This window comes from Helicoverpa armigera, chromosome 5 (genome assembly GCF_030705265.1).
Source record: "Helicoverpa armigera isolate CAAS_96S chromosome 5, ASM3070526v1, whole genome shotgun sequence".
In the NCBI taxonomy this organism is placed as follows: Eukaryota; Metazoa; Arthropoda; class Insecta; order Lepidoptera; family Noctuidae; genus Helicoverpa; species Helicoverpa armigera.
This window is the reverse complement of record NC_087124.1, coordinates 1,791,813-1,819,725: the sequence shown is the minus strand read 5'-3', so window position 1 is coordinate 1,819,725 and position 27,913 is coordinate 1,791,813. Positions and strand designations below refer to the sequence as shown.

General features: G+C 36.1%; 2 protein-coding genes across 3 annotated transcripts in view; both read right to left on the bottom strand.

Moving 5' to 3' along the window:
- Nucleotides 1-27,913, bottom strand: part of LOC110381031 (neuroligin-4, Y-linked) — an 83,864-nt gene that overhangs the window by 48,129 nt on the left and 7,822 nt on the right. The window lies entirely within an intron of this gene.
- On the bottom strand, nt 10,084-16,403 carry LOC126055402 (uncharacterized). The gene is made up of 3 exons (XM_064034964.1): nt 16,327-16,403; nt 11,269-14,015; nt 10,084-10,133 (listed from the first exon to the last, which is right to left on the bottom strand). Exons 1-3 carry the CDS (start codon nt 16,401-16,403, stop codon nt 10,084-10,086), a joined length of 2,874 nt encoding a protein of 957 aa, XP_063891034.1.

The following is a 27,913-nucleotide window of genomic DNA, read 5'->3' as shown; positions in this document are numbered from 1 at the left end:
TCATACTTCATGAAAAGCGGTTTTAATTGTATGTATGTATGTTATTATTATGTGCACATTATATTTGTTGTGATGATGTGAGTGTTGTATTTTCTAATGTAAATGCCTTGTAAGATTTTTTTAAGTTTTATGATGATGAATTAAAATCACATCTGAACAAAATAATTTACATAAAACATGTAAGATTAATTACATTGTTTGATATTGCAATTTTTAATTCATTGAAAAAAATGTTTATTAACAACGTAGTCTTTTTGCATAATAATTCAATCACATTGTGATAAATTCACAGGTATTTTAATCATCATCTTAATATTTATTTTTATTTTTAGCCACCATTCGTCTTCATTAAAATCAAGAATCGGTAAGAAAACCCTATATTCAATCAAACAGTAACAAAACATAAAACGTTCTACAAAGTCAAAGGTACAAAAATATTCTATCACACAGGTAATAGTAGACACAAAGGAAGAAAACCGAACACCTCTTTATATCAATCATCATTACGCATTTCGTCACGAACCGCCCCGAATTCTTCCGAACAAAAAAACCTTTAATTTAGGCGTGCCCAAGAAACTCGTAAAGAAAACGCGGCGACATTCTACGATTCTATCTTGACTGTAAAAAAGTTTGTTAAGAACGTATTATGTTGGTGTAACATGGGTTCTGTATGTTGAAAAATATAGTGTGGATGAGAATATAAACTTTTTTAAGTTTATTTGTATTCTGAAGGCTCCGAAACTAATAAACCGATTTGGAAAAATGTTTCACTCTTAGAAAGCTGTACTCTTCCCGAGTAACAAACTTTATCCCGTCATGGGCACTAATGCCCACGGGACACGGGTGATACCGCGGGAAATCGGCTAGTTACCTAATTTATCTGGTCGTGACCACAAAATAGGATAAAAACGTGAGAAATTTAAAATTAATCATTTAGTTAATATAACATTTTAAAATTGAAAAAAAAAGTAAGATTGTGTAGAATGTCGGAAATTACTTTTATACCACCACTTCAGGACCATCAAAAAATCAAGATCTTGTCTTTACAGACAGCACTATTGCCATTATATATGATTTGTGATACCTAAGGATCTCTAAAAAAGTTTTTTACACATAAAAAGCCGGCAGATCCATATCGGATGTTCTCTTTAACAAAATTGTTCTAGTTGATTGAGTTAAATTTAACTTTTCTAAGGCTCGAGCACATTAAGCTGCCTTGTTTAGCGGAATTTGTGGCTTTAAACACAGAAGGAATTTATTAGACTTTAATGGTCGAGATTAGGGGAGTTTCGTAAAAGTTTTTTTTTTCGGATAAATTATTGATGAATTATGGTTTATTTTTAGAAGGCTACTTACTATGTAGGATTTAAGGCAACATTTTCAAAAATATTACACATACATAATTTTAAAAACTTTTAATTGCAGTAAGACTTAGATTAAAACACATATCGCCTTTTTAGATTTGCAATATTTTTTCCATGATTCGAATTTAAAGATAGTGTGAAATCAAACAGTATTCAAATATAAAATAGACACAGCTACTTTGAGACTGGACTACAATCAAAGCAATTCAGTAATAACAGCTGAAACTACTTACACAAAATTTTCTTTAAAAATTATTATAACAAAAATTTCTCACATCACTTAATCTATAATAACCACAAAAAAATACTTTTACAATATTCGCTTCTACTCTAGTTTTCAAGTAAAAAATATACTCTTATTACCGTCAAATTGTTATTATACTGAAACTCTTGAATTGCCGAAACCATTACTTTGATTGACATAAGCTTTTGTTATTGGAAATATTTTTTCAAAACTGGGTAATATTTTGTGATGGCCCGTTAAAAGTTAGAGACAATCATTTGGGAATACAGGCTTTAAGTAAAATAGAAAAAATATTGAGTACTGATAAATCAAACATTTTTTATAGAGTATGATGAATGTAATATTGTAGGAATGTGTTTTTTTGTGAAGATTTTAGATGATATGAAAGGTTTATTACTAAAAATAAGTTGTTATAGACACTTTCTCAAATGAAATGTTACTTTTTATATGACAGTCATTTTCAAGTGATAACCATTGAGGGAGACCTCTTTCATTGCCCAGGCATCTAATTCTAAATTATAAAAAAACTGTATCAAAAAATGTCTACCTTTATATAAAAACTATACACGTAGATTATTTCACATAACAAAGAATTTCAGCAAAGAATTTTGGCGAGAACAAATTCTTATCTACCACATCATTCTTCGGTGAAGGTCGGAGTAAATGTCCCATTTATATTTTTGCACAACCCTTAAAACATCCCTACTATGTGACAGCTTCTCACAAATATCTCGCCTGTGTTTTATGCGAGCAAAAACGAGCTTTAGTCAAGTCCGTACAAGGGATCTGTTTTTACCTTTAAGCAGGAAAGGGTTGAGAAATGGGGTATTTTCGGCTTAATTATACGGGACTTGACCTTAATTAAAGAGTTTATTAAAATGTCAAAAAGGACTGTAGCAAAAAGTACAAATAAGATACGTGACTTTTTATAAATGTAAAGTAGGTACCCATTATATGCATAATACATTTTTCAGGTGATATAGAGTCGAGAGATATTTCCTAATGTTGACTAGATGGCCCGTGTCAAACTTTACTTGTCTCCCGATTATCATCGCTATAGGTAGGTACCTATTCAAATTCTTACCTAGGTATCTGACTATAGAATTTACAGGCTACCAGAATAACTCATAATTTTTACAACATTGGTATCAAAAATTTTATCCATCACTCAAGTACTTGGCATTTTACTCTTATAACATAAAGCAGTTTTTGGCACCACCCCAAATAAAGTCCATACCATTTTCATTGGAGAATGACTGCGAATCGTAAAAATAAAACAAAAGCCTACGTAAGCAGCAAAATTCAAAATGGCGTCATAAATTCGAGTACTCATAGTAAATTCTAAAACGTAAGAGATCCATTTTCTTTTAGCTACACAACTGAACCGCGGCAATTTTGAATGAAAAACCGCCAGCTTTTACATTGGTTAATTTATTGCTGAATTTTATCTGAACAAAGAACCAAGTGTGGACAGAAAAAAAGTAAGTACTTGTTGTGAACCAAAATGTTTTGGGATCATGTGATAGTAGGAGTGGTAATACTTGTAGGTAAAGTTAAACACATGCATGTTAATAAGTATCTCAACTTTGGTTTTGATGGATAACCAGATGATGGATAACCAGATTTAGGAGTTTCCTAAATCTGGTTGTACGGTCTGGATAGTTTACAAGATTTTTTTGACGTGTAGTATTTTGATAGGTACGGTAAAAACTACTGGTAATAAATAGGTCGATCAGTATTATATAACAATTTGACTTAAAAATCAACATTGCTTGTACACTTACTTTCTAAAATGTCAAACCAATAAACCCCAATTTCACAAGTAAACGAGCTTCATAACTTAATCCAACAACCAATCACAAATATTGCTTATTTTCCATCGAGGTCAAAAGACCTTAAATATTTTCCTATAAAAAACTATTTCCTTAAGCTTGCGTGTTACATGGTTCACGTCTAGATAATAATGTTTGTTTCTTATGGTGTTCATTTTTGTATCACGAATAGGGTCGGTTATGGGAAATCGATATGGTATGAGTGTTATGGTATATTTTGTATGGGAATTCTAGTGTGGGAGATATGGGGGTAAATTGCTTTAAAGTGCTGCATTGCTGTAAGGTAAGCCAAATTGAGTGTCGTTAACTTTTTAAATTGAGCACATACACATTATTTTTTCAAGACTTAGAACTAAAATAATTGGTAGTGTGTTTTTAAGTAAATTGACAATTCTTACTTTTTCAGTCAAATTGATTTTTCGGTACCTATATTTTACATTCACCTTTTTATTTTGTGTTTTTTTGGTACCAAAATAATGACTTTAAAGAACATATCAAATTCTAAGTTTTAGATCATCGCCATAGAAGTCGGTATTTTCAGGTTACGAGCTGTGTTTCTCTTCACAGATGTGTTTAACTTCTTGACATGAAACCTCATTATAACGCAAACTACGGAATTTTCATCCAAATTGTACACAATGTATAACTAGACATGTCACATCACTACTCCATCCCCCAAAGTCCCTTTTATCCCATGTACAGTAACGTCTTTATGGCGTAACGTGAGTGAATGGTTAACATCCTTCGTGCCTAGTAACAGCGATAAACTGGCTTTGTACGAAGAAATAGAGTATTTTGTGACTCCATCTTGTCGGTGAAGTTGAGTTCAATTGAACGTACATCACTAAATATAATGTACATATAGGCGTATGAAACTTCACACGTCAGCGACTACTTCAAAGGGTAACTATTGAACGGATTTCTATGAGGTTTTTACCAATCTGAGTCCAAAAAAGCCCACTACATTTCGCTTCTTTATATCCGGTGTATTTTTCATTAGCAATATCTAGCAACATAATAAAAATCTTTCATGCCTAAAAGAATCTGCGAAATAATTGAATTACGTTATCTGTAAGACGGATCACTTTTAATTTCGACTACGAAAAGAAAAACAAAAGGCATCGGGTACAAATTTAAATAAAAAAAAACACATCTAAAAGACATTAGCCTGTTTTCGAATAAACAAAAAAGAGATCCTTTAGACTTTTCCCTTTCATTTCTCCAAATAATCGCAGACTTGTTTTGTCAGCCAATCTTTTCTCACAAAGGTATGATTATTTGTCACGATTATTCATTCAAAGTGGAAGGATTAAAAGCATGGAAAAAGAATGGCGGAGCGAAAAGCAAAAGTGAGAAAAAAATCCTAATTTGACGATAAAAATCGACAGTGAATTTATAAGAGAATGCTTGGAAGTGAAGAAAAAAGGGGAGGGGAGGGGAGATAGACGCTTAATGGCTTCTGGATGAGTAATTGTTTTGATGCGTATTGTGAGCTAACAACTGGCATAAAAATATATTTATAAATATGCAAATTTTTGTGTCTGAAGACTAGTGGACACGAGTAAGATTAAGCACCTACTGGTACTTATAAGTACACCTACGATTTCATATGTAAACTGGAATCACAGGAATATATCAACAGCTAAGTTCCTAACACGAAATCTTAGAACTACAAAAAGAAAACTATAACTATCAGCTTAGTTTAAAGGAAATACTGAGTGACATCAAAAGTGCCTTTATACACACTACCTAAACATCTGCACTATATAGCGATTTTCATCTTGATTTAATTGTTATATTTTTACTGTAAGTGGATAGTCTAAATCCTTTCATACAGCATTACAATTAGCGTTCAAAAATTTTGTACCAGCATTTAAGCTTAAAAATCCTTCATAGGTATAAGTATGAACACAAAGCTTTCTAGAAACAAAACAATATTATAATAGAAAAACATAATCCACTAGTTTAGGTTAGTGGTCACATAACGGCGCGTCCTTGGGTACGCAGATCGCATCAATTGGACCCCTGCCAAGCGACCCTTGGTACTACTTCCCTGATGGCATGCGTGACCCCTGGATCTTGGTTATCCTATCTGATAGGTGTAAGGATAACATTATGAAATAGTTTCATTTTTAAAACAAATTAATTAAAATGCTGCTTATATTTTTGTAAGAATCTTGGCAAATTTATTTTTAGTTGTAAGCGGTTATTTTAATTCAACTATGCTGCTATTAAAACGTATTGAAATTTGAAAATATTTCATGATCTTAGAGGTACAAAATTATAGAAAAACTTGAAACAAATAACCACTTTTATTATTTGGAATAATTTGGTGTGAGTAAAATAAAAATGTTATGTAATAAAATCAATTACCAACGAATCCGAGTAAACTTGAAGTCGAAATTCCTATCTAGACACACGGCAGTGTGTCCGCCAAGTTCGAGCAAAAAAAGCGACACACCGGCCGTGGGTTATATTACACGAACCATTTCGGGCCAAATTCGAACACCCTATAACTCAAAATCTATTTTGTTCACGCATATCAAATTTCAAGTATCTGTTGAGACCCCCTCACTTATCTAAAATACAAAATTTCATTAATATACCTATTGTAGGTCTTGAGATATTGACGTCAGAAAATCGCTATTTTTACTATACACTCACTGACTGACTGACTGACTGACTGACTGACTGACTCACTCATCAAAAACCTAGACCACTTCCAATGGTCGTATTGACTTGAAATTTGGCATGGAGGTAGGTCTTTATGTCAAGGTAAAGGGAAAAATCTGAAAATGGTCAAGTGTGAGTCGGTTTTAAAATAATGAAGGTGTTTTATACCCCTAAGGAACTAAAACGAACTAAATTTATCTATATTTATATAATGTATCTTCGAATGGTCGTACCGATCTGAAATTCGTTACAAAGGTTTGTATTTAGTCAAAGTAAAGTAAAAATCTGAAAACGGCCAAGTGTGAGTCACTTTCGAAAATAACGAATGTGTAACTTTGATCCACAAACATAATATATGATAACATGTCATGTCAGTCAGTTGGTAAATCTAGTTCATTTCTTTGTAAGAAGCGTGCATATTAAAAAATCTGAAAGATAGAATAAATGAGTCATTTCCTTAACTAACTTAGTCATATGAAAAAAACCATTGTCTGTAAAGTCGTTTTACTGACGATAGTTGAACGTGACAACGTGAGTAGCTGCCGATTGTGCCTCTTTGTCGCTCGCTGCGTGCTCTCGCTTGCACTTCAAGCCTTAAACGGAACGCCTCAGAGCGAGGTAACGCCGCATGAGTCATGTTTTTTCGTGCGTGCAGCCGGCTCAAATCGATGGAGCCGGCTGCACGCACGAAAAAAAGTTTTAATAGAAAGTTTTAATAGAAAATTAAATACTTGATTCATTGCATTTAGTAGGTTTATAACAAGGTGTGTGAAAACTTGCCAAGTAGCATCATTAAAAAGTAACTATTTTTAACTGAGGTATGTGTATGGAACTTGGTACTTATTCAGATCTCACTTCTTTTATAGGCGAAGCGTTCCCATATTATCGAACTTGGCAGTCTTTCACATTTATGTTTTGGGTGGGATTAGATAAACAGTGCAATTGTCAACCTCTACAAACAAATTAAATGAACTAACTTTGCTTATACGGAATTATAGAACACGCATTACTAATTGAATCTAACAACATTAAAATAGTTCCCTAATTTTCAAACAGGATATTTTAATTACATAATCATAGCAGTACTGTTGCTATCTGGTTTTACTAAAGGATAACCTAGTTAAGACAATTATTACATTAGTATGAAAATTTGGAGTTGAGGGTGAAACTACTGGAAAGTTTAATGCTATGATTAGCCAATTAATAAATGCATGTACGGAAGTTATTTGCAAGCTGCCATTGAATTAAGCAAGCAATTTATATAGCATTTGTGACTTATGTCAGGTTCAATACTTTAGCAAAGATATGATGATAAAGCTCCTAAAGGCCAAGTTCAACTACAGTATAACGTCTGTTTTTCTTAAAACAACTTTACTCTGAAAGTTGAACGTAAATATTTATAGTAAACAGTTGTTTTTAAGAAAACTGATGTTTATGTTGTCGATGAACAAAAGACATTAATAAAAAAATATGACAACGAATAAAGACGCTTGATACTGTTACAGCCTTTTTACCGTCCCACTGCTGGGCACAGGCCTCCTCTCACACGTAGAAAGATTGAGCGTTAATCACCACTCTTGCTCAACGCGGGTTGGTGATTTCAGACTTTATAGTCCAGGTTTCCTCTAAATGTTTTCCTTCACCTTTTTATCAGCCATTGGAGTCAAAGATATACTTCGAGAGTACATACAAACTTAGAAAAGTTGCCAGAACTGGAATCGAACCCACACCCTCCTACTCGAGAGATAGATTCCTTACCCACACGGCCACCACGACTTTACTTGATACGAACTTTACAACCGTAATATAATTTCACAACAAATATGTAAATTACAACGACAAAATCACCGATCAACACAAATTAATGTTTCACCTTTCAACTCCCATATTTGGGATATACTAATCCACTTAGCAAGCATGTCCAACGATTATAGATCGCTATAATAATGTCCTGTTAATCTGTCCGGTAATAATTTACGCGGCTATACGTAGCTGCGTACATATTTGCGGTATTACCGAACTATAACTTGCGGTAATACCGCACGGTAACTTGCGGTAAACCGCGGCGCGTCCCGCCTAAACGTTATGCATTAATACAAGCATTGTTCGGTGTAATTGTAAATGTGTGATTTTGTTAGTGTTGAGATTTGTAGAGAATTTGTATGTAAAAACAGGCTAAGTTTGAGTTACTCAGGCAAGAGGGGTAGCCCTATAAATAAAAAAAAACTGATCTGAAAAAAGATTACATTCTCGGATCATTTTATTTATAGTGTACCTAATTATATCCTTTTCTAAGTATTTCTACACAATTGTTATACTGTAGTTGTGACGAATTTAACTTCGAACGACAAAATGGTTCGGATAATTACATGCTATTAAAACTACGTCAAAATATAACATTGAAATGATAGCCTCAAAATAACCTACAGGCAAAGTCGTGAGCTAAATTTAGTCTTACTCACCTCAAAACATTAGTAAGGTTACCGAATGTATTAATTGTTAGTCACTCAGGTTCCTTTTAGAAATTATAATTTGCGTTATAACTACGTGTTTCGTGGTTTTTTAAATAATATTTTGTCCACGATTTTCCAGGCTGAGGGTTTATTAAAAGTCGTGACGCACGAAAGCGTATTGTCGTCACGTGAGGCGGGAAAATCCATTACCGGCAAATGCGGTTTGTTTTGTGCGACTGATTTAGAAGCTTTAGCGGGGTTACATCGCATAGTTTTAGTCTTGAATAGATAATGAACATAATATTTTTTTTTGCTTATTTGAACTTCTCCCAGTACTGGGCTTAAAAGTAGCCCATGTCGGTCTCGTGGACACCACTTATTGCGCAAAATTTCATCTCAAACGGATAAGCTATTTTGACGGAATGTCGTAAAGCACCAAGATAATAATTTTTGCACCTATAATTTGAGTGTGATGTGTGTAGTAAAAAATATGATATTTTGGTTATGTAAAATTTTTAAGTGCTATAATTTGTTGAACCTTGAATTTTATATACTTTGTGAAAAAGCACTTTATAAAAATTTTGCAGACGACTGCAAATACAACAAAATTACCATTGGTTTGGAAATAAACGCAAAATAGTAAAAGATTTTAAGTGGACTGTATTTGGTTGGAGGATGGCTGGTTATCGCCAAGAAGAGAACGAGCGATGTGTAGGCAATTAAGGATATGCACGCGTACCTGGCTCTCCAACGTTGGGCTTCACAAGATGGCGGCAGGCGGCGGTCTTCCCGATCACAACACAATAGTCACGTTCACACCCGCGGGCGGATTTTCACAGTAGTTCGCTATCCTACAGTAGGACATGCGACACGGGAGAAGCACGAGTACTTCTTCTCGGCGATTGCGTTTACTTCCAGGCGGTTATAGCAATATGGAGCCACGGAGCGCGAGCGCGTCACTCTCACTCGCCAGGCGTGCGGAACAGAACAGTAGCGGGAAACAGGGGAGGGGGTAGCATCGCTCGTTTTGAATTTAGTCAAACGCAGTACTATTACATTATTTGGATGCGTGGACGTAGTCCGTGAGATAATAGATAGATGGCGCTACCATTTCCCCCGGCCTTAAAGGGTTGCCTTTAAGAGAAATATAACCTAGCTATGTAAGGTGTACTACCGCATAACCTATACACAGTCTAAAACAGCGTTATAACATTTTAAATTAATATGCGTTCGCGGAAGCGGAAAACTATTATAAATTAAACTAAGTACCTAAACCTAAGAGAGAGATCCAACTTCAAGCTAGATCTCACTGAGTCGGCAGCGGACAGAGACGTACAACAGGGCGCACGTAGCTACCCTTCGCGGTTTTCACCGTGACAACACGAGTTGTGCCGTCCTTTGAGGTATGTAACTTTTCAATAATACCAAGTGGCCATGAAAGCGGCGCGGAATTTTCATTTATAATAATGACCAACGTACCCTCCTGTATAGGGGATGCAGGACTATTCCATTTAGATCTAGCCTGAAGTTGGTGAAGGTATTCTGAGCGCCAGCGCCGCCAAAACGACTGCACGAGTTTATCAAGAAGAGTATGTCTCTGAAGCAAGCTAGAAGAGTCTGCTTCAGGCGCGGGAAGTGACGACAATGGCACAGTATTTAAGAAATGCGCAGGAGTTAACGCGGACGGTTCAGCAGGATCACTACTCAAGGCTGTGAGCGGGCGCGAGTTAACTAATGCCTCGATTTGAGCAAGAATAGTTAAAAGCTCTTCATAAGAAAGGATTTGTTGACCTATAACTCTGAAGAGATGCGTTTTAATTACTTTGACCATGCTTTCCCAACATCCACCGAAATGTGGTGAAGCAGGCGGAATAAACTTCCAATCAATGCGATTAATAGAAAGTTCCTGCTGAAGGCGTGAACTATACTCTTTATTGAGAAATTTATAGAGATCGCGTAGATAAGAGCTAGCACCCACGAAACAAGTGCCGTTATCCGTGTATAAACACTGTATAGGACCACGTCGCGAAAGAAATCGTTTTAGAGCAGCGAGAAATGAAACTGTGCTTAAATCCGTCGCAACCTCAATGTGCGTAGCGCGCGTTGTTAGGCATGTGAAAATACATAGCCAAGCTTTACGGGCTTCACCCCTCGACCACGAACTGGTGTATACTGCAACGGTCCTGCGTAATCACAACCGGTGTGTGTAAACGCTTTATTTACCTGATTGACACGTTGAGTAGGAAGATCAGCCATTGGAGGAAAGACCGGACGCGGACGGTATTTAAAACATGTGTTACATTTATGAATTATGTGGCGTATTATCCGCCGTGCAGCAAGTATCCAGTAATTTTGCCTAAGTAAGGACATTAGCAACTCTGGACCTGCGTGGAGATGTTTCTTGTGATAGAAATCAACAAGAAGGTTAACTACGTGATCGTGACGCGGCAAGATGCAAGGATGCTTATAGTTGTAAGGTACGTCCGAATTTGACAAACGACCGCCAACACGTAAGATGCCGTGCTCATCGAGAAACGGCTTGAGCTTAAGAACAGCGGGAGAACAAGGTGTGTTATTTCTCAAATTATGCACATCTTTGCTAAAATGAACAGCCTGTAAGGCTCGCAATAATGTATACTCTGCGACTTCAAGATCAGAGCTTGAGACACAAGTTCCACGAGGCAATTTCTTAATAAACTTACAGACATAAACGATGACACGTAGTAACTTAGACCACGATGACATGCGTAGTGCGAGTGCATAAATAGGAGATACCGGAACATCAATAGTCACGGGATGAGATACAGACTTCCGTTCAGGTATGTCTTCGATCTCTGCATTATGCGAGGGCTGTATAGGCCACTCTGATGGATCACGGGAAATCCAAGAAGGCCCATGATACCACAAAGGATGATGCGGAAGATTAGCTGGAGTAACACCACGAGACAGGCAATCAGCGGGATTCTCAATACCCGCAACGTGATGGAAACAAGCAGCAGGAATAAGTTCTATTATTTTAGTAACGCGATTGGCGACAAAGGTCTGCCAGCGGTGAGGAGAAGAATTAATCCAAGCGAGCACTACTTTGGAGTCCGTAAATGCGTATACTTTATTGATGGAGTATCGGGACGCAATTGTGTCTTGAACCTTGCGAAGCAATCGAGACAGCAACAGAGCCGCACACAGCTCCAGTCTCGCAACTGAAATGGTTTTGACCGGCGAGACTTTAGACTTGGCACAAACTAGCTGCACAGAGTAGTTAGATCCAATGCGGACTTGCAGATATATGACTCCGCCATAAGCACGTTCACTGGCATCAGCGAAACCTATTAAGTTAATAGTACATCCATCGACTAAACCTAGATGGCGCGGCACAGTTATTTGATTGAGTGCGGAAAGCTCAATACAAAACTGTCTCCAAGCAGCGACGATATGATCCGGAGGAGTGTCATCCCACTCGCACTTTGCTAACCAAAGGTCTTTAATTAAGAGCTTGGCGTACAAAATTGTAGGAGCCACAAACCCCATTATGTCCCATAAGCGAGCCACTGTGGATAGCATAATGCGTTTGGTACACTTACCATCTGGTGATGAAACGTCAAAGCGAAAGTTATCACAATGTCTGTCCCAGCGTAAGCCAAGAACCTTGTGAGGTATGGACTTCTCGAACTCAATGTCCGGAGAAGCCTTATGCGAATCAGGTATGTGCGCGAGAACCTCTTTGGAATTGCTAGTCCATTTGACTAAATCAAATTGGCCTCGTTTGAAAAGCTGAATTAGCTCTTCACAAAGCGAAACTGCTTGCGGGGCGGAGGGGACACTATAGACTATGTCATCCATATAAAGAGCGGAAGCAGCAGCAGCTGCAGCAGCGGGAAAATTGTCACCTTCATCAGCAATCAACTGGCGGACAACTCGTAAAGCATGATAAGGACTGGACTTGAGTCCAAAACAAACGCGATTAAACTGATACACAGATAAAGGTTCACTATTATCAAAACGATATAAAATTCGTTGAAACTTACGGTCAGATTCACAAACGCTAATATTAAGAAACATTTGACGGCAATCAGCTGACAAAGCAATTTTGAAAAGTCGAAACTTTATTAAAATGTTAAATAAATCACCCTGTAGATCAGGACCGGCATGCAAAATATCATTGATCGACTGACCCGATGTAGTTCGGCAACTAGCATCTAAAACCACACGAAGTTTAGTGGAGGTCTTATCTTCGCGAATCACGCCGTGATGCGGAATATAATACGCGGGAAGAGAATTGTTACCCTCGTCGTTTACAACCGGGCTTAAAAAACCTTTATTTATGTAATCACGCATGACGTCATTATAAGCGCCGCGTAATTTAAGCGACGCGTCGAGTTTGCGTTCTAAACAGTAAAAACGCCTAAGCGCAGCGGCATACGAGTCGCCTAAAGAATATGGGTCGCCACAAAACGGCAACGCCACAACATATCTACCACTGTCGTCGCGAACAGTGGTAGCGCGGAAATGTTCTTCACACTCGAGATCCTTACGGCTCAGCGAGGGCGGTGCGGAGACCTCTTCAAGCTCCCAAAATAGCTTGAGAAGAGAATTAATATTATTTTCTTGAAGAACAGAACAACAAGAGGTAGTGTAATTTGTATTATGCAGCGTAGGTACGGCACCCATAACTACATATCCAAACACCGTCTCAATAGCGGGAGGTATATTATATTGCTTACTACGTACAATATTAGGTAGTAGTAAGTGCGGAAAAACTGAAGCCCCGATCAAGACGTCGATATTACCCGGCTGAGCAAAGTGAGCATCAGCGAGCGGCAACGACTCGAGGTGCGCGAGTAAAGACACGTCCACGTGAGCGTTCGGCAGCGTGTCCGTAATACGTTCCACGATAAGCGAGGAAACGGTGAAATTAACATCTTTATTGAAACGCGAATATATTTTAATATCTACGGAACCCTTACACGATTTTTCTGAACCACCAATCCCTTTAACTACTAAGTTAGTATTTTTAAAGTTATTAAATAATCCAAGACGTTTAAAACAGTCAGAAGTAATAAAACTACTTTGCGATGCACTATCAAGTAAACAGCGAACCACGCGCGGCGTGTTGTTAACATCATAAATAATAACTTCCGCGGTCGCTAACAATATCGTTGTGGACGCGGTACATTGACGCTCGGCTTCGCGAGTATGATAAGTGCGCGCGCACTGCCTGCGAGCGGGCGCAATGGACGTCGTACACAAAGAAATCTCGGACTGAGACGCGGAGGGAGTGGGCGCAGTGGTACGTGCGGCCTGTGCCTGCGCCGGCGGTAAAGAAGACGAAACAGCTGGACTACGATTTATGTTTACGTTAAGGTCACCGGGGTCACTCAATACCGGAGACTTTTTCTCAAAATGCAATAACGTATGGTGGTGTTGATTGCATGAACGACATTTAGTTTTACTGGAACAATCGCTTGTTTTATGTTTTATACTCAAGCAATTGACACAACATTTATTTTCTTTAACACAATTAAACCGAGCGGTTGGAGTTAAATTATTAAAAGCGGGACATTTAAATAGGTGATCGTGTACAATGTTATCGCACAGACACTTGTGTGAGTTATAGGTAGATTCCGAACGAGTTACGTAAGATTGCGGGTTAGGTGCCGATTTATTGTTATTGTTGTTTCGCGATTTATCAAACTTTTGTTTATTTATGTTATTACTAGACGAGCTAGATGAACTAGGCTGCGTATTTACGAATATCCGACACTGATCTTTGATAAACGAAAGAAAACTATCGAGTGTAGGTATTTTATTATGACGTTCGGTCATTTCGAACGCACGAATAGTTTCCGTGTCAAACTTTTTTAATGCGAGTTGCAATAACATAAAGTCGGCTAGATTTTCTAATTTAAGGTTTTTAAGGGAATTAACTGCGGTAACAAAGTTATCTATAAACAGTTGGAAATTCGAAACTGACGCGGTACCGGACAATTTAAGATTTAAAGCTTGATCAAAGTAAGTAGACGCGAGTACACGAGTATCCTGATATCTATCAAGGAGTGACTGGAATATGACCTGATAATTCTCAGCACTTGGTGTGACACCTGCGAATGTAGACTGCGCTTTCGGCGACAGCTTACCTATTAAATAGTACAACCTGTCAGCATCCGTCAGCGAGGCGTTATCGTGCACTGTAGACTTGAAACTTGCATAAAATAATGGCCAGTTTCGTATATCGCCATCGAATGACACGAGTTCAATACTGGGCAGTTTCGGTGCTCGGACAGCCGGACCGGCAGCGCTGGGCTTGGCGGACTGTCTACCTTCAAACTGCGATTGTATACGTTTTATGATACAATAAAGATCTTCGAACGAGGTGTACGCCTTATAATTTGGTTTAGAATTAGGATTGATAGAAAGTAATTGTGCGTTATAAGCGTCTAATAATTTATGAAAGTCGGTTCGAATATCGTCTACTGTCATACAATAACTAAGAAATGATTCTTTGTTTACTTCGGAAACGTGGGCGGTTTTTGAACGCTCGTAAATATCTTGTATACGCTCAAACAAAATATTACGTTTAGCTTCTAAGATTGTCAACTCTGTCTCGGCAGAAGTACACAATGTCTTTGTTTCCGGCATTTTTATTTAATGTATGTAGGTATAAGTAAATAACCTATAATAAAGCGGTAGTTGTTCCTAACAAGGCAACGACTTTAAAGGCGGTGGAACTAAAAGGCGCTTGAAATATGGAATTTACAAAACGACTATGATAGTTCGAATAGGTAGTTATAATTTTAAGTCAGTAGGTAGCTACGTAAGAGTATATTACCTACCGGGGTGCGGGAAATAACCACGTAATGGGTATATTTATGAACTAGGAGTGCAGCTAGGTGCTACAACTGCCTAGGTAGGCACTTCTAGAAGATACCTACGCGAAAAGTCGAGAATACGGATATAGGTATCCGGGTCGACGAACCAAAAAATGGTTTGGAAATAAACGCAAAATAGTAAAAGATTTTAAGTGGACTGTATTTGGTTGGAGGATGGCTGGTTATCGCCAAGAAGAGAACGAGCGATGTGTAGGCAATTAAGGATATGCACGCGTACCTGGCTCTCCAACGTTGGGCTTCACAAGATGGCGGCAGGCGGCGGTCTTCCCGATCACAACACAATAGTCACGTTCACACCCGCGGGCGGATTTTCACAGTAGTTCGCTATCCTACAGTAGGACATGCGACACGGGAGAAGCACGAGTACTTCTTCTCGGCGATTGCGTTTACTTCCAGGCGGTTATAGCAATATGGAGCCACGGAGCGCGAGCGCGTCACTCTCACTCGCCAGGCGTGCGGAACAGAACAGTAGCGGGAAACAGGGGAGGGGGTAGCATCGCTCGTTTTGAATTTAGTCAAACGCAGTACTATTACATTATTTGGATGCGTGGACGTAGTCCGTGAGATAATAGATAGATGGCGCTACCAACCATAAACATCACTAATCGTCCAAGTTCAATTGAAATTCACCAATTTAATAAAATTAAACCCCCGCTACCTCTCATAAATTACAACGTCATTTAACACGCCGAACACGAATTGAAACTGGTAACGAAATTCGCCCAGGGAACTGGGAGCATCACCTAACTTGAAACTACGAAACCAAGTTAAACCTATGTAATAGTTTCCACGTTTTATCTCCGCCTAAGTTTTCTGTAAGAAACATGGAGAAGAAAATTACTAGCAGAGGTGCCATAACGGAAAATCTCTTACGAAAGTAGCGTGCTAAAATGCGTGGGGCGAGTAACGTTACTCTCTTCGTCCTTATTCGCTTCTATGGACCCGATCATTTTTTTAATACCAAAAATCGTTGACAGATGTCTCTAAGAATCCGAATGCCTTGTTAGTTCACTCATTACTGATCGTTTTTGGGCGTGCCCACCGTACGAATTTGACCTACAAGAAGGCGCCTGGCCTACATGCATTATGACATCTCTGCTCATCTTTCATTACTCCATGTCTTAGCCTAAGTTTTCTGTTAGAAAATGTTCGTGTTTTAGTTTGTTAGTAGAGATTTTATTGCTGAGTCTAGCCGCAAAAACATGGTTGAAGATGTAGTTTTTTCTTAGAGGCTATGTTTTATCTTGTTCGGAGTTTTTGATCGAATAAGGCTTATGTTAGACGACACTATTTCTTAGGGACAGTTTGTTAGAAGTCTGTATTCCATTTGTCTGGGTTCTTCGAGAAAACTTTTCGAGATTTCCGATATACGTACTAATAGAAGCTGAAAAAATGTGATCATCTAATACATTTAAAAAGTGAAAATCCTAAATACCTGATAATTTGCACCAGTTTTCCAAGGATATTTAATTTAAAGTTTCTGTGTTTAAAAAATTAATTATCAACGTTAATTCAGTCATCATCACGATTGGCCTTTTAACATCTATAAAAGATGGCTAAGTTGCATGTTGTGTGTCAAGTTGCTTGGTTTTGGCATTTATGCTGATGACTAACAAGACATATATGGGAGCGAATACAATTGTACCTATTAAAGTATTTAATCAAAAACCAGTAAAAACCGCTTCCCAAAACCAAATCAGTAGGTAAAACGTTTTAATTACTTGCTATCAATATCCAGCAAATAGCAATGACCATTAGCGAGAGTACACACCTACAGTTATCAGCTTAATCATTGATGCACAAAGCAATTATCCGCCTTGGTAAATACATTAATGAGTCATGGTCCTACTGATATATTGAAGCGGGTCGTAAGGCAAATAGTTCACTGAAATATTTATTGTTTGTGATAATTAAGATACTCTTGATCTGTTCTGCCTGCTGGGAAACCACACAGATGAAGCTAGTTAATTAGATTTTGAAAATATTTGATATGGAAATCGATTTGTATTAAAAACCTTACCTAAGGCGGAAAAGAGGTGAATACGATGATCAATTTAAAATGTATGTATTTTTCAAGAACTTGTAAGGATATTAAGAGTCAGAATAAGAATATTTGTTTGTTAAAGATAAGTGTATCACATGAGCATCGTAATATTATCCTAAGTGCGCTATGTGTTGCCGGGAAGTCGATTTAACATAGTTAAATACTACAAGACAGGTACAAAATAACACTCAAATAAATAATACATAAAGCAACGAAATATAGCTTTATAATTCAATATTTATCACAATGAGATTTAATCAACGTTTAATATTTGGCGCTGACACACAATTGGAGGCAAGATTCGTCTCTTCACAAACAAAATGGTGATTTTAAATACCCTGTTATGTCTTGCTACGAATATTATAATCAGGCTGTTGAAAATTCAATTTGAATTTTGAGGCTTGCTTCAAATCGAAGTTATTATATTTTCGTTTAAAATGTTATTCTATTTTTTGTGCCATCATAATGGCTACTTATCACGGTTCTATTTTCATCATCGCGCGTTTTAAAATCTATTTTAAATATTCTCCTGTAGAGCTTAATTTTCACTATCACCATTATTTTAAATCTAATAACAATGGAAAACTAAAGGCTGGATTAGAATTAATAGGGGTTGCGTTGCTTCTAATTTTGGTTTTAATTTTCATGCTTATTTCAAAAGCACGGCGACAACCATTGGACGCAAATTAACTGCAATTTCGTGCAAATGTTGCAAAGTTTAACCCAATTATGACCTTTATTGGAGCATTTCGTCTGAATTTCATACCTAAGTTTTTTCAGTTACCTTTTCTAATAATGTCATACTGGTAGATAATGTTATATAACATTGTCTATGAAAAAAATATGTTAAGTCTAACGTAGGATCCCATATTATGTTTGTTCCAGAAATACTGTAAATTTAAGGCTTATTATATTCCTGGTGACTAATAAATTAAAAGTCGACAAGTGTTGGCAACAAATAAAATAACTTGCCAGCGATTAAATATTTTCGCGACTATTATAGTATGTAAGGTTCAAAATTAAGGGTGTTACAAAAATTAAAAACTAGCAGCTGCGTTTGGGTAGCAAATAAACTATACTATACTATAATCTCGCATGGGACCGCCGGAGCCCCGCAGCGCCGGAGCCGTGACAGAAGCCATGCTTGCTGCATGTTGCATGCTTACTTCCATGCTATTCACCTATAATTTTGAAAATAACAGCCGCAAAATATTTTTTCTTCATGCCATTTTAGACTTTATTTAAAGCTATTAAAAAGTCGCACAATATATTTATAATATGAGCTAGTCTATATTTATTCTTCATCCAAACAATTTTAAATAAAACCTGATTTGTATTATTTATGAATGCCCATTTTCTATTTTATTGTCATCATTAAGTTTTCGCTTAAATATTAATTCAGTTGCCAAAAGAAAAACTTGATGCTAGTTTAAATTAAAACGGACCTCATAACTGATATATTAATATGCTACCTTTGACTTATTATGATACTCCTTTTTAGCTGCCAACCCATTATAAATGGTACCCACTCTATTATTTTTTGAAACTTATATTCGTTTTACTTAGTCGCCGCGTTAAATACATGCCTAAATTTAACAACCAGCTAAAAAATAAAAAAATACAATCGAAAAAAAAACATTGCTTTTTTTCGTCTTTTCTTCCGTGACCCAGTAAAAATCACAAATAGATTCACGAATGAGTTGCTCTTTGAAATTCAGACCTTTTGCTTTATTCATAGAATGATTTTATTTGTACAACAGAATAATTGAAGACGAAGTAATTCAATGACTATGGAACAAAGAAATTACTAAAAGCACCTCTTGTCGGGACGAGACTTATCGCCTACGGATTCTTCAGAGAACCTTTGAAAATAATTTAAAGTACTTTCGAGAACATTTTAAATAAAATAAGGTCACTTATTCAGCGATGAAGCCTGTTTACGAGATTATATCATTGCTAAAAAAAGGGAATTAAAGAAAAAGGTAATTTTGTTCCTAATTTAGCACATACCTTCCGAGGGTTTTATTAACACCTAAATTAAAATACTTAACTTCAAGGCAACCCTTTGCATTAAGTTCGCTCACCTATGAAATTAAAACCCACAAAATATAGAAGGAATAACAAAACGCAAGGGACAGGTCTTTCGTCATTACCCTGGCTTCTGTCATTACACTGGCTTTTGTCATTACATTGGCTGGTGTCATTACCCTGGCACAGTAAATTAACTTTATAATGGACTATTTTGACAACTGTAATAAAACGTCAATCCTCCAGCTAGTCTTTGATGTAAGCAATTAAAATGTTTTCAAGAATATCCTTTAGCAAGATATTTTAGGCTTAAAATAAACGAATTTGTTTTAATACCGTATAAATGGTAATTTAATACGTTCACATAAAAGAGCGTATAAAAATATGTGGGCTATATTAACCTCTACCTTTTAAGGGTTATGTATTTTTTTATGTGTCCAGTTCGGGTATCCCTTATCAAATACATGAAATGGACTATTTTTTATTTGTCTGATATTTTTAAAGGCGATATAAAAAGGGTTATCAAATATGACGTATTTTGGGACCAATTTTTTGTTCCGTTAATGGATATTGACCAATAAGACCTATATTTTTGTCTGATCGACAAAGAAACGTTTACTTTTGACCCCTCAGCTAAAAAGGGTTATGTTTGAGATGTATGGTGACTTAGATATATTATTTCAGCATACATTACAATAATGGGGAAATCATAATTATATTCCTAACCCAAAAAACTTCTAATTCAGAAACTAAAACAAAATAATAATTTCTTCAATCTTTCTTCATTACTTACACGAACTAAATCGAAGCGAAAACCGTCGAAAGCTATCAGCCAACTAAATCATATACGGTAAAACTTCCCCATGTCTCTGTATTAAGGTTTAACACAGTTACAAAAACTTTCCCTATAGAACCTACTTGGAGAACATATTTTTTTCTGGTCACGACATAGTATGCCAAACATGGGGTCATGGTAGCCGATTTCTGCGAAACTTTTCGATATGAAACGGGGAAAACTAAATGACTGTTGTAAGATTGGTACGGGTATACCTTTCTTTATTTGTGATCATGGGCTTAGTATGTATGATATGTAAAGACAGTTTCATCAAATGCATCGTTTTATCTATGTGTGATATAGGTATCCTGTGTGTCCCTTTCAATGCAAATGCAATAAGAAAGACAGAAGTAATGAGGTATTCAGTTCCTAGTCTTTACTTTTAGATTTTTTAGCTTAATTGTTTGCACTCAAAAGCCTTCAAAACGACTGAACCAATTTGGGAAATTCATTCACTGTTAGAAAGCTACACTCTCTCCAGGTGACATAAGCTGTATTTTATCCGGGTACGGGTAACAGTTTTTTCAGGACATGGGTAAAACCGCGATAAACAGCAAGTAATTATCAAAATATGTATATACATGGAAATTGTATGAAATACTCGTTGCTCTTATGTCATATGTATCTTATGTCATAAAGCACGAGCCTTTGTGAATTAAATTCATTCTTATTTCTGAATATTATTTGAGAAAATACATTGTTTTCGTTAAAAGCTTGTAAGCTTTGAAAGAACATAAAATAAAAGGCCTCGATAATAAGCTCTACTTAACGAGATACATTTAATATGCTCTTTGATATACATATTTAGATAAAATAATGAATTACCATTCTATGAATATTTTGTTGGTTTGATAGAATGAACTATTGACTTGTCAGGATCATCATTTATACGCAACAGGATCATAGAACTGTGTAATTTAAACTAAGATCGAAGAAACTTAGATCGTTTGAAAATAAAATTATTAGACCTGGGCTTTCGATTAGAGACATTATAAAGAATTCCATTTTCCAGAAGGTATAACCTAACATTTTTGTCTTACAAAGTTCTAGACCATCAAATAAATGACGAAACATGTCGCTTGTATCATATCGTCCCAACAACGTATGTACTGGCAAAATAAAACAAAAGACAACACGAGCTAGCCCGAAGCCGTTTCTTCCTAGAATTTACAGTATATAAACTTCACTAACTAAATATCAGACATTGTCGTTACAAAAATACACACCTTCCCCTTACACTCGCTTCGGAACATTTTCTCAGAATCAATAATGGAGTGCTCTTATTGAAAGTTCTTGTAATTTTCTAGTCTTCGAAGAGTTACGTCAATTATTTGTTACTATGGCGTAAAATTGTTACTCTAGATCCTTGTTAGGTAAGATTTTCCTTGAAGCTTTTTTTTCTTTACGCGTAGAGATTATATTTATAAGGCAAATTGTGATAAAAATAAATTATACGAGGACACCTATAGACTGAGAGTATGGTTCCATAGGACATGAAGACCAATAATGGACTAAACAGAAGTGATAGTAAAGATAAATAACGTAGAAAGCATACAAAATATCACCACAGACTTAAGATTCTACTGATCCTGTGTTGCACCACGATTCGGAATCCAGTCCTATCTGAGCAGTATTGAGCTTCGCATGTTGCAAGCGACATGATTATAGAATTACATGGTCATACTACTTAACACTATGACATCTGAGATCAAGACAATCCACCAATGGATACACCTATCTATAATAATCTATTGTCACGTATTCATAGTGATATCACCAATTAATTGATTGATCAGCTGCACTATTAATTAGACACGATCCTTTTGATTCCATCAAATGTTTTTGCAATAACTGTATTTGGGTAACCAAAACTACTTATGACTTTGGTCAAAAATCGGGATACAAATAACTCTATGTAATAGTTCAGAAGTTGGTATAACTACGTGCCAAGTTTTATCCGAATCCGTTAAGTAGTTTTTACGTGTAAGAGTAACAAACTTATGTCAGAAACTTTCATGTTAATAATATTTGTAGGATTAAGAATCAGTAGAGATGTCAACATTCGAATTTCTCGAGGTACCTAAAAATTCAAAATGGCTGCCACTTTTGTCAGTCGAGCGACACGAGGAAAAACCAAAGTGTAACCCAGTGAACCGAATGTAGCATTAACTTTTCTTGCGAAATTGATGATATCCTGAGATTTAGGGTCATCAGTTGTTACGCTACATTGACCCGGGACCACAAATTAATTTACTGACTCGGAAAATACAGCGCTTTTGTTTTAAATGTAGAAGATATTGGCCGAATGGGGGAGGAATTTTTATCTATTAGACGTAATAGACGGAAAAAATGACTCCGCTGCCTCTGAATGGGGCCTATTTGTTTCATTTCAGAGACTTAGGATGTCTGTTGTTTGGCGAATCAGCGTTTTGCTGAAGAATTTTCTTATTATGAGACTCAACGGAACTTGTGATTGTAGGTAATAGACGTCATAAATTTTTATGATGCCGTCTCCATTGGGAGTTTAGGTCTTAAATTGTGGTAAATTAAAATTTTATAAGAAGACGAGTACATAGGTATGTATTCTGCACTTTAATAATTACTTTAATCTCGCAAATTATAAATCATCACCATGGAAATGACGCTCCACATTTATGACATAATACATTGAACGTTATGGCCGTTAATTAAAAATTATCTATTGTTTAAAAACCATCCTTGGTTAATGTGCTTCGTTCGCTAATGGATTTTGTGACGTCACTGAGATGGTTTTTCGTGGTACCGTTAATTAAGCGATGTATATTGGATGTTCTATTTTTGAGAATTTCGAATTTTGAGACTTGAGTGTACATTGATAAGGTTTAAATTTTAATGTAGAAATACGTGGAAAGGGTATAAAGTGAGCAACGTTAAATATAGTATATGTGGTGCAGGGGAATGAGGATCAGGTTATGAGGAATGTTTTAAACAAGAAAATTGATGGTTATAAAAGAGGGGTATCTAAAGAAACAATGGATAGATTTGGAAAAGATGTTAAGGCTGGAAAGAATGTTACTTGTGAGATGACGTCAGATAGAAGAGTATGGAAGAAGAAAAAGGGGCCACGTCAAATAAAGTTTGGTTAGAGCAGGAAGATGATCATTATATGAGTAGAGACGAACGATGATTTACAACAAGCTACGTTAGGATTGGAGAAGCCGAAAATCGATCTCAGTGGCGTGCATTTGGAGAGGCCTATGTCCAGCAGTGGACTGCGATAGGCTGATGATGATGATGATGGTGACGTTAGGATTTAGATGTCTTTATAAATACTATTTACCTCGACTATTCACCTATTACAAAACAAAGCAATACCCTCAAAAGGCATAACTGTCGATGCTATATTACATGCTACATATGTATGTGGCATGTACTAATTATGTGTAATTAAGTAAGCAGAACGTAATAATGATAATTAATAGACATTATTATTCATAGTATTATTGTATGTTTTTACAACGCTGTTAATGATAACAATAACAAAAATGGCTATCTTGGACAATTGCCAAGCTTATACTGTGAAATGTTATTATGTCCATAGTAAATACTTGATGTTTGTTAATATTAATATTTGTATGTAGTATGCCGAATAATGCCATATATTCATGTATTATTCTCATTAGTAAAAGTACAACGTAATAACACTGGTAATTAGTAAATATTTATTGTAAGAAATATATGTTTCGCCCAAACCAACAGAAAAAGCTGGAACCCACCAAATTACTAAATTATCTGTATTATAAAAAAAAACTGATTATTAACTTTATTCTTGTGTAGATAGAATTCAATGATTTCCAGTAACTATGATTTTAAACGATAATACATACAATCTACTGACCACATTGGGTTTCGAAAATACTAGAAAAATCCAAATCAATTTCAAAAGGTCAGAATAAGCCAAATACTAGCTTCCAAAGTACCAATTCTAAAATATAAATAAATGAAATACCTAATTATCATTTTACCATCAGTCAAAATTGTTCACAACCCAACAAGAGCATTCAACAAACACAACTATTGTTAAAATACCGATACTTACAAATAACTTTGTAATTGAATTAGTGAGTGTGCCAAACAAATAACAAATGAGTAGAGCAACCACGCAATTATAAGTTTCAAGGAGTTACGCTAACTAGGGTGAGTTTAGAATATGTTGGAACTGCATTTTATGTAGGCCTTAGGTACTTACAGGTAAAATAGGTACCTATTTGAATACTTACTTAACATACTGTTGCGATAAATGTGACAGTTTTGTATGTTTGTTTCTCAATTATTGCTTTAATAACTGATGTGGATAGAAAATTGCCAGTGATATAGGTCATCTTTCATTTTATTTGGGTGCTGGAAGTCGTTCCCTAAGGATGCGGGTGGAACTGTGGGCAGAAGTGAGATCTTTTAAAATATTTGCTACACTTGCCAAAGGTTTCAAGAAAGATGATAAAGTTTGGAGAGGGGCTAAACAGGTTCAATTCATGAAAGAAAGAAATACATTATTTACTGTTACGTGTAGTCAAGAGTCAGAAGGCCTGACAGACATTCATCAATATAAGACATACCAGCAGCATACATTCTCAGGAAAAGAGTAGACATAGGTATAGATAGATAAATACCACAATTCAACAAGACCACCTAAAATACGAACTGATTATTATTCCACAGAAACAAGTAACATCTGACCTAATTCCCATCTTAAAGTACGTGTACCCACAAAGTTTCTTTGCATGACATATTCCACGATGTCAGGTTTTACAGCGGAATAAATTTCGGTGAAATTCCACCATATTGTATTTGGCAGACATATTGTTTTAGGGGCACGTTTAAAATTTTTCGTTATGCAACATGTATGAAGGTAATCGGTTATGAATTACTTTGCCTAGGTACCTGTTTATAAAAAGAAAGTCATGTTAGTTACTATAACTCAAGAATAGGTGAAAAGTTGAATCTGAAAATTAGAGGCGAGGTAGTTTAGACGAAAGACGGAGAAGGACATATGATAGCTTTTGCAACCATTTGGCTACCGTTATCTCCGGACGCGAGTGGGACCGCAGGAGAAATCTACTTAGATAAACATAGATATTAAAGTATGTTTTTTTGTTACACTTTCACGCAAAATCGGCTGAAATCATCGACGTAATATTTTGCACAGAGATAGTGTATTAGAGACAGACGTAGATTTCTTGTCCGTTGGGTACTAATTCCATTTTTTCAAATTTTGGTCCATTTGTGTTTTTTGGTGATGGGAGCAATTTCCCCTGAGCTACGAGTGAAACCTCGTGTGAAAGTTTTTAAATCAGTAGAAACACCCACAGAATTGGAATATTAAAGTCAACACAAACGCCCACATTGTTTTTAAATATGAATGGATATTTACCTATAATTATCGACAGCCAACATAGGTAATTTACGATGTTATGATTGGAGTTATTTCTAGTTTTCAATATTGTTTTGTATGTGTGTGTATTAACATAAGTTAAGGTTATGTGGTGTCTTTAACCGACACATAACAGCTGCCTACAAAGATGAATGTTTACGCTGCCTGGACTTTGCGTAGGCTTAGTATGTGTATTAATACAAAGGTATTTAGACACAGCCATAATTAAAATACAAAAACATACCTAAAGACCGGTTAACACGGCTGCACATACAAAAGAGATTATAATATTTTTCAACAACGCCACAAAGAAAGCCTTTACACTCACGCACACAGACACAGATATACTAATATATTAAACACTATGGTTATAAGCGTGAGGGATGCACATAAAGCCTTGTAAGTTTCAACCATGCAGAACAAAATGACTAGCGGAGGTGCCATAACGGAAAATCTCCTAAGAACGTAGCGCGCCAAAATGCAGGTGTACGGAGGACTAGGAACGTTCCTGTTTTCGCCTTCTTTGGGCCCGACCATTTCTTGTAAAACCAAAAATCAGGTTCAAAGAATCCGAACACCTCGTCAGTTTATTCGTAACTGTTCATTTTGATCTCACCCTCCGTACATATTTGACCTAAGAAGAGGGCGCCTGACCTACCTGCCTTATGGCAACTCTGCTCATCTTTCCTCACTCCGTGTTTTCAACCCTGCAGCGCTCGGTCGGTCCAAAGGACCGCGTGCGTGACTTTAATTATGTGCGTGTCACTAACTAGTTATACCCTACCTTACACGGCAAGGGTTATGTGCTATAATTTCTCGTACAAAACCTTAGTGTTTAATGATAGTCTTAGATTGGATAATTGTTGTTATTATATCCAGTTAAATCAATTTGAAGTGTTTAAGGATGTTATTAAGGTAAATTTGTTTGTTGAGTGAAAATGATGATTCAAAGTTGTTTAAAGTTGTTTATAGAGTGGAAATAGTATTTTTTGAGTTTATCCAAAATTGACGAGCCAGAAGACTTTGATGTACCTATAATTGTATAATAATAGTGAAGTGATTAATACTTCTAGAATGAACATCGATACCAAATGTATCAAACCATGAATCATTCGATAGCACACAAATATCTGACCTATATTTGACCTTTTCCAAACATGAAAGAGAAATTGTTCCCTAAAAACTCAGAACAGTCAAAGAAAAAATTTCACGAAGTTGGGCCACTTCACTAAGCTTTATATAGCTTCGGGGATCTTCAAAAGAACTGTAGCAAAGAGTTGCGATCTTAACAAAAACAAAACTACTACAACAAAAGTTCTTCAGAGCGAAAAACAAAAGAATAATAAAAAAGAACATCTAATTAAAATAAACAATAACAGTGAAGCAAGCTGTCTTAAGGACGGTTGTAAAAAAGACGACTAGTCAATTAGAATCTTCATTGATGAACTATCTGAAGAAAGTGCCTTTATAGAGGCAAATACTCTTTAAGATTGTAAAACGAATGGTACAAGGCAGAAATGGAATAGGGCGGTTCTCAATTTTTATTGAGTACGTACATGTGATGGCAAAGAATGAGGATCATATCTTGAGGAAGGTCCAGAATATTAATAAGGATGGGTAAAAAGTAAATATTCAAAGCGAGGAAGACCACATAACTGGAAAGAATATAATTTTTGAGTTGAAGTCAAGCAGAGAAGTGTTGAAGAATAAGACAAGCCCGTAATTAAAATTAGGAATTTTATAAAGAAATGATGATACTGGTATGATTCATCAACGTTGAACTACGCCATTTTTGAAAGCCCACGTCATTTTCAATAACGATTTTTAAACAAATAACGTTATACAATATTCAGAGCACGTAGGACTACACGCACATATTTTGTGACAGTTTTAAAAACAATAACTGCGAGTTATTGAACAAAATTTTGCATCCACGTAACATCCATTATAATAAAAATTGGTTGAAAAAAATATCGGATGATATTCGCATGTTTACTGTCCCAAATGGTTTTGAAAAGTGTGAATTCCAATATAGAAGTGTGCTTAGGGAAATTGGAATAAAAACTTTGATAGTTTGTTTAAAAAAATGTGGAAATGTACCGTTTTCATACTAACGTCGGTGTTACAAAACAATTTTAACATG

What these genes read in the sequence shown, in the direction of transcription:
- LOC126055402 (XM_064034964.1), bottom strand. Translation starts at nt 16,403, where the DNA reads ATGATCGGGTCCATAGAAGCGAATAAGGACGAAGAGAGTAACGTTACT. An exon ending in CATTTTAGCACGCTACTTTC is followed by an intron (nt 14,016 to 16,326) that starts GTAAGAGATTTT and finishes CGATTGTTCCAG; the next exon opens with TAAAACTAAATGTCGTTCAT. An exon ending in ACGTGTCATCGTTTATGTCT is followed by an intron (nt 10,134 to 11,268) that starts GTAAGTTTATTA and finishes AAACTCGTGCAG; the next exon opens with TCGTTTTGGCGGCGCTGGCG.